The following is an 8,121-nucleotide window of genomic DNA, read 5'->3' as shown; positions in this document are numbered from 1 at the left end:
GTCAGGACTTAAAATTTTTATAAGCACAATGACCAAGCATGTCACCAGAGGACCAATGATGAAGTATGTTCCCCATTTGCTGTTAGAGAAGTGATGTACACAAGGTACAGAGACAGTTTTGTTCATTGCCACTATGGATTCCTTTTGTTTAACCATTATTTGTTACAAGTAGGTTTTTTTCCGGGGTGGGGGAAGGACCAAGGGGTAGATGGAGTAACAAAAGTCATTTTTTTAAAAAAAGTACCACTGAATCATTTCTTTAAATGCACAGGAGAGAACAGAGCAAAAAGAAGCACAAACAGGGTAGTTTTGAAAGTAATCTATAGAATTCATTTTTGAAAAACGACAGGAAATGGAGATTCACGCTTTCATAGAAATTCCTCTTTTTTCTGCTGTGTATAGAAATGCTTTTTTTGTTTTGGATATTTAAGACTCAAAAAAGAAAAAAAAAGTGATTTTGCTTCCAAAACCTTCATTGGTCACTCTATAGGCTAAAATGCTCTTGTGAATATTAAGCTAGCACTCCTGGAACTGGGTGTACCTTTGCTCCCGACCACCTACCCTCCAATTTATTTTTTTAATTGGAGGCAAGTTAGTTTCTCCCATGGTGGTTAGAACTCAGTTCTTTTTCTGATCGGGGCAGGGGAACAGATACATTCTTGCTCAAGCCCGCTCCTTCCCCAGAAAAGTGTCCTGTTTATGAAGTCTCGGGGGAGGGGAGGTTGAGGAGGAGGGCTTTTCCTGGGGCCGAAGCCGGGGGTCCCGCCCCCTTTTGCCTCCGCCCTCCACTCCCCTAACTCCCCGAGGTTAATAAAGGGCGGCAGCCCTGGAACAGCGCAGAGAACTGAGGAGCCGCCCCGGCGAGGGATAGGTAAGAGGAGTAGGTGCATATCGCCCTCTCCCTCTGCTCATTTTATGTCGGCCGGGAGACTGAGGCAGAGGGAGGGCGGGGCCTGGGAGCCCCGCCCGAGCCAGGGCTCAGGGGAAGAGGAGGGAAACGGGAAGAGCTGGGATGCCATCAAAGTTAAAAGTCGTGTGCCTGGCCGCCTTTCGTTCTATACTCTTTGTGGCAGAGGGTGCTGGGGTCAGTGGGTCACTGTGCGTGGTCCTGACCCTGGCTCAGCCCAACTCGCTTCAACGGGAAAGGGAAGGGGAGGCCGCCGGGGCTGTGTGTCAGTCGCTCTGTATCTGCGCCTCTTTGTAAAAGGTTCAGTCCGGACCCAGCGTACTTAAAGGTATGACGGGCATACCGGGGTATACAGCCCTTGTGCTCTTCTTACTGGAGGTAGTGGAGAATGAAGAGAAAAACCCATCTGCGTGCAGGTGTACTGGCTCCCCATGCCCTGGTGACTCCCTCCCCTTCCTTTCTCAGTCTTTTGTCACAGGAGGGTCCAGGGACCCGGTTCAAAAGAGGAAAGTTTTGAATCTCCCTTCCCAGCAGCATCCCCTGAAGATTCAAAAGACCTTTCTCCTTCCAGAGTTTGGATCATCCATCCCAACCAAGAACCATGGATCTGCCAACCCAGAACATAAAATTTTTGGTAAGGTCTAGACTAACACTGAGCTCTCCTTTCAACTCTAAATGGGCATGGTGGGAATTTATCCAAGTTCCCTGTAGTGACCTGGCCTAGCCCGAGAAGGGCGCCCAGAAAAGTATGGGAGAACCTCTGGTTCTGACCTGGAAACCTTTGTCTCCCTGTCTCAAAGTGGATAGTCAGTACCCTTCTGCTGTTGCTGGTGATGCCAGGGGATGCAGGCAACTTCCCTACCTACCCTTGGAGAGATGCAGAGACCCAGGAGTGGCTACTGTGTGATCAGTGCCCACCTGGCACTTTTGTGAAGCACCACTGCAGCTACAAGAGCCCCACGGTTTGCCAGCCATGCCCATCACTCCACTACACACAGTACTGGAACTACCTGGAGAAATGCCGATACTGCAATGTGTTCTGTGGGGAGCGTGAAGAGGAGGCTCAGGCTTGCAACGCCACTCACAACCGAGCTTGCCGCTGCCAGTTGGGCTACTATGCCCATGCTGACTTCTGCATCGAGCACTCAGCCTGCCCCCCAGGCTCTGGTGTGGTCACTTTGGGTAGGTGGTGGGTTCTGTATCCCCAGAGCTAAGTCCTTCTCTAGGCACCCTAGGTTCCCTTTTCCCACACCTCCTCTACCCTGGCTGGTCTGAGCTCTCTTGGTTTCCACAGGTGGTCATTGTTCACTTTACTCTGTGCTGGATTAGGGAGCTAGGGGGTGGAGAGTGGGAGCACTGAGATGGTGGCAGGAGGGATGCCTGGAAGTTTCTGATTTGAAAATAATATGTAAATGGACAGAACCCAGGATACAAACATCTATATCCCCTCCCTCACTTCATTCTCAGCTCCCAGGCACTGGATCCAGTGCTGGGCCTGGGGCAGGAAGATCTGAATTCAGATCTGCCTCAAACACTTAATAGCTATGTAACCCCTGGGCAAGTCATTTAACACCTCTTTGCTTCATTTGCCTCCACTGTACAGTGAAAATAATAAAAGCACCACCTGGCAGGGTTGTTGTGAGGATCAAATGAGATATTTGTAAAAAGGCATATGGCACATAGTAGGAATATATAAATGCTTCTCACCCTTCCCCTTCCTTCCTTCCCCTTCCTTCACCCCAGGGCTGCATAGATTTCTACCTGACACTATCCCCTCCCCACAGGGACCCCAAACCAGAACACACAATGCCAGCCATGCCCCAAAGGCACCTTTTCAGATAACAGCTCCAGCACAGAGAAGTGCCAGCCACATCGAAATTGTTCCACCCTTGGCATGTTCCTCAATGTTCCTGGGACCTCATTCCATGACGCCATTTGCACACGCTGTTCTGGTTTCTTGAGCAGCACTCCTGAGCCAGGTGAGAACAGAGGCTTCCCCTATTCCTCTACAATCATCTCCTTCCCTTTGAAAAACAGAAACCTAAGGGCACGGGATTCGTTCTGAATCAGCCTCCCTGCTTGGCTTCTTTCATTCCATCACACCCAAGAGGCCTGAGTCAGGGTGCAGCAGAACAACTAAACTGGTTGGAGAAATTTACTCTACATGGTTGGAGCCCAGGAAGCTGGAGGGATACTGGAGAAGCCTTAGAAGAGATAAAAGAAGGGGACAGCTAGGTGGCACAGTGAACAGAGCACCGGCCCTGAAGTCAGGAGGACCCGAGTTCAAATCCAGCCTCAGACCAATCACTCGACACTTACTAGCTATGTAACCCTCAGCAAGTCACTTAACCCCAATTGCCTAAAAACCAAAAAAAAAAAAAAAAAAAAAAAAAGAATCCAGAAGAACAATCCTCATCTTTGTCAAGAGTGGATGAAAGGCCTAGAAGCAGCTTGTGTAAAATCTCATTTCTTGCTAATATTTTAAGAGCAAGAACGCTCTCCCCACCCCACTCCTCATCTCTGTCCCACTTACAGTTGAAAGGAGATAGGCCTTTTGAGGTCCCTGATGCTGAGACTGCTATCTACCTAAGCCCCACTTGAGAATACTACCTTTTAGCTGACTGTCCCAGCTCAGCCTTAAAACTAAGAATTACTCAGGGTCAATGAGGCACAGGGAGGTATAAGGAGCAGGGGGTCCTTCTGTAATGTAGGATCTTTTCCTAAACAGAGGGAGCTAGGACTTTAGCTTTGGCCTTTGGACATAACCTAGCTAGCAGGGATAGCAGGAGGGTAGGTCTTATGCTCTCTGGAATGGGAGGTGATGGAGAAAGAATTCTCCCATTCATCTGTCCATAATCAATTACCCCCCCACCCCCATATTTCCCACTGCAGGTGACAAGGAATGTGAACAGGCAGTGATTGACTTTGTGGCTTTCCAGAACATTTCACTGAAGAGACTGATGAGGCTGCAGCAGGCCCTGGAGGCCCCTGGTAGCTGGCATAGGCAGTGGCCGGAGCCGGAGAGCCGGGCTGCTGTGCAGAAGGAGCTACTGCACAGGTTAACTGAACTCAGTGAGACCCAGGGATCTTCAGGCCTTCTACTCCAGGTGCTACAGGCTCTTCGAAAAGCTAAGCTGACCACCTTGGAGAGGAATATTCAGAAGCATTTTGTCCTTGACCAGAAAGACTAGACCACCTCCACACCTAGATTTGCCCAGGGTTCCATTAGGCCAGCTCCCCTCTGGGAGGCTAGGCCCTGGAGCCAAGTGTCCTGGGGCTCACATCACTGGTGCCATCTCTCCTCTGGAGAAAGCCAACAGGCAGTGTACCTTCTGGGCCTCCCACTCTTTGGGCTTATTTATTTCACAGCTAGGTGGCGCAGTAGATAGAGTGCTGGGCCTGGAGTCAGGAAGACTCATTTTCCACAGTTCAAATCTGCCCTCAGATAGATACTTAATACCTGTGTGACCCTAGGCAAGTCACTTAACCCTGTTCGACTCAGTTTCCTAATCTGGAAAGGAAATGGCAAACTACTCCAGTATTGTTGCCAAGAAAACCCCAAATGGGTTCATAAAGAATCAGACATGACTGAAAAATAACTGAACAATTTCCATTTCCGTCAGCCCTCTATTTTCAGAGGTCCCAGTACCCCAACTTCACCAAGGCAAATGTGGAGCTAATGGGACTTTTATCATGATGAAAAATTATTTTTTATAAAACCATTTTGTAAGCTCACTTTTGTGCCCATTTCTAGTGCATAGCACAGTGCTTGGCACATGGTAGGGGATTAATAAATGTTTGTTGACTGAGTGACTGTTTCAAACCCGTCTTGAGCAGAAGACAGTGAAGATCCATATCCCTAGTCAAACTTACCTCTTTTTGTAAGTTTTACCTGATTGATACCACCAGGACTCTCACTGTTTGTTAGGTATTAGCCCTATAGTGTATGATTCTCACTTATTCATGTACTTTTTTAGAAGTGTTTTTAAATCTTTGTGAAAGTGGTTCCAATTTTCTCTCCTTGGGTTTCTCTAGAGTCCCAAGAATGCAGGAACCTGGTCTGCAGACAGAGAGTTCCCTGAAGAAGCTCTGTCACACACACACGCACACACGTTTTTCAGTGTACTGACATACAAGTCCCTGTTCTCCAACAGCTGTTATCCTAATAAAAGACGTAATACCTAAATGCACCATTGGGAAGGACAGGTCAAAAAGTTGTGTTAAAAAGTTGGTGAATTGGCTTGAAGACTCCCTAGAGGAAGTGGACATTACCTGCGATTCAGAAGACAGGGGTGTGGTCTGGGACAGTCTTTTGTAAAAGTAGGCACACAGGAAAAGTAGCTAGGAGGGAGTAGAAACCTCAACCCTGGAGGGTCCTTCCTTCTCAGCTTTGGGACCATATTGGGGGTGAGGAAGAAATGCTTGGCTTTTCTTAAAGCCCTCCAGCTATGTTCCATTTCCCTAGGCTTTGTTTCCTGGGAAGATGAGGAATCTGTGGTCACTTACAGATGACAACTCCCTCTCTTAAGGCTGGCTTTTTCCATGTGAGTTCCTATGGTCTGAGGACCCCAGGGCTTCTCCGGTGGGGCTAGTGCATGTCTGACTGACACCTCTGCTCTTTTCCCTCACCCAGCCTGGCAACCTCCTAAGACCACAGAGGCCCAAGCCCAGCCACTCAGTTATACAGTGTAGTTTGGGAGAGACTGAGGTACAAAAGGAAGTGGAAAACTAAAGCACAGAGAGGGAACTGAGAGGTGGGAAGAAACTGAAGGAACATAGGAGTGTTGGCCTTAAGGGCACAGTGAAAGGTGTGAGTTGTGAGGGAACTGAAAGAGGGAGAAAACTGAAGGACAAGCAGAGGCAGAGAAGGGGTGGGTAGTAGAAGGGGTTCAAGTATAGAAAGGTGGGAGTGAGGTTTTATCTCTTGCTGCTCCCTTTCTATCAGTATTCTATCAATACTTTCTATCCTTTTCCTTCTGGTAATTTCCCTCCTGAGCTACTCCTCAGGATTTCAAATTCCCTTTCAATCAACTGTACTCCACTTCCTAGAAAGAGAAAGAAGGGCCACCTTTTCTAGGATCATTCTCTCTTTTGGCACATAATTCTTCTCTTCTTCCCCTCCCCCCCACCTCATTTTGGTTCTCATGCTCCCACAGGACAAACATCTCCTGAAGGCAGTGGGTCTGGGCCTGAAGCCAACTACCCAGTGCTTCTTAGGGGTGGGAGTAGCGATAGATAAGAAAACTGGTTGAGGTCTAAGTGTGTAGCCTGACCTCACCAGCATCATGTCAGATTCTCATCCCATGTCTGTGCCAATGCCAGCCCCTCCCTCCCTTGGTGGTGAAATTAGGGGATTTCCTAGCACTGGAAGAAATAGCAATACCAATTTGCAAGAGTCCTCTGCCCTTTTCAGAAATTTCTGCTTCTGGCAGGTCTTTCACCTTTGACCCCCTCCCAGAGTTCTCATTCCCACATGCTTTCTGGGAAACTGTAGCTTTTCCTCAATAGCTCTGGTTTGACTGGTTTGACAGATCTTTTTGTCCCAGACCTGGGGGAGGGGAATCCAGAAGGAGGCAAGAGATTTAGCTCTGGACAAGAGGAGTAGCTGACCGAGAGCACAGTCCATGGATGATGCCTTGTTCCTTTCCTAGAGCTTTCTCCCCAGATAGCCTAGGTTCTTCCTGCAGTTTGACTAAATATTTGAAAGAAGTAACATCTCAGGCTCCTTCATGCCCTAGAGGCCTTGGAAGAATTGAAGTGGCCAGCTCAGGAGAAATCCTCATCCTGATGCCTGCCACAGGGAGGTGGGCAGTTATTTTCTTTCTGCAGTTTTCTTTCCAGTGACTCACTCAGTGTGACAAGTGATTCTCTCAAGTTGTGAATTTGTTTGCTGGAAAATGTTTCCAAAACCCCTGTCTGATGGGTTAAAGTTGAACTCAAGAAGTGTCAAGGGGGCAACAGGGAGGCAAGAGATGCAGCTCTGCTGGATCTCAATTCCACGAACAACTGAGTGGGAACACATTTCTGTAGAGTTCTGAGACAGGTGGGCAAGGAATCAGTCTCCTAGAGAGAGGGGAAAGAGAAAATGCCCCACCCCCACTGTGTTTCTTGGCCTGGGGAAGCTAGGTGGCCCAGTGGAGAGTTCCTGGCCTGAAGTCAGGAAGAGCTGAGTTCAAATCCAGTCTCAGACACCTACTAGCAGTGTGACCCTGGGCAAGTTACTTCATCCTGTTCGCCTCAGTTTCAACATTATCTTTCTCCCCAAATCCTCCTCTCTTCCTGCCTTCCCTGTTGCTGTCAAGGGCATGACCATCTTTTCAGTCACCCAAGTACACAACCTAGGTGTCATCCTCAACTCCTCACTTACTCCTAGTCACCCCCAGCCTCAATATCTAATCTGCTGCTAAACCATATCAATACTACTTTTGCTCCATCTTTGTGTATCTATCACTCCTCTAAAACCGCCACCATCCTAGTGCAGGTTCCTATCAATTCTGGCCTGGACTGTTACAACAGCCTCCTGGTTGGTCTCCCTACCATGAGTATCTCCCCACTCTGCTCTCATATTGATCTTAACTAAAATACATTTCTGACCATGTCAAGATGCTATTCAATCAACTCCAGTGTTTCCCTATTGCCTCCAAGAGCAAATATAAAATCCTCCATTCGGCATTCAAAGTCCTTCATAACCAGACCCCTTTCTACGGTTTACTGTCTTATTACACCTTCATCTCCTACATACTCTGCAACCCAGTGACTCTGACTTCCTTGCACAAGACATTTCATCTTCCTGTTCAGTACATTTTCACTGGCTCTCATGCCTAGGATTCTCTCCTTACTTACTTCTGCTTCCTGGCTTCCTTTAAATCTCAGCTAAAATCCCACCTTCTGTAAAAGATATCAAACTTATTTTATATACATAGTTTGTAGATATAGTTGTTTGAATGTTGTTTTCCTCCCATTAGATTTCAAACTCAAGAGCCGGGACTGTTTTTACCTTTTTTTTTAATCCTCAATGCTTAGCAGAGTGTCTGACATAGTAGGCACTTAATAAATGCTTTTTGACTTGAGGCAGGAAAGAGTTCCAGGAACTCTCCCTCATACCCTACACCTTTTTGAGCTAGGAACCAAAGGCACACCATTAAGACTAGTACTTAGGAGAAAAATCATTTGCATAAAATCCAAATAAGCAACCATACTGTATTCAGGAAGCC

General features: G+C 47.6%; 1 protein-coding gene across 2 annotated transcripts; it reads left to right on the top strand.

Moving 5' to 3' along the window:
• The first annotated feature begins 767 nt into the window (after positions 1-767).
• On the top strand, positions 768-4,348 carry TNFRSF6B (TNF receptor superfamily member 6b). Of its 2 annotated transcripts, none has more exons than XM_027848019.1 (5): positions 768-871; positions 1,373-1,541; positions 1,708-2,089; positions 2,692-2,886; positions 3,800-4,348. In XM_027848019.1, exons 2-5 carry the CDS (start codon positions 1,509-1,511, stop codon positions 4,096-4,098), a joined length of 909 nt encoding a protein of 302 aa, XP_027703820.1. In that variant the 5' UTR covers positions 768-871; positions 1,373-1,508; the 3' UTR covers positions 4,099-4,348. The 2 variants fall into 2 exon arrangements, with proteins under 2 accessions (XP_027703820.1, XP_027703829.1); XM_027848028.1 differs by lacking the exon at positions 768-871 and adding an exon at positions 1,046-1,235.
• Positions 4,349-8,121: the final 3,773 nt, after the last annotated feature.

This window comes from Vombatus ursinus, unplaced genomic scaffold (assembly GCF_900497805.2).
Source record: "Vombatus ursinus unplaced genomic scaffold, bare-nosed wombat genome assembly UNPS02000580.1, whole genome shotgun sequence".
NCBI lineage: Eukaryota > Metazoa > Chordata > Mammalia > Diprotodontia > Vombatidae > Vombatus > Vombatus ursinus.
The sequence above is the reverse complement of the archived record's forward strand: the minus strand, read 5'-3'. Positions and strand labels throughout refer to the sequence as shown.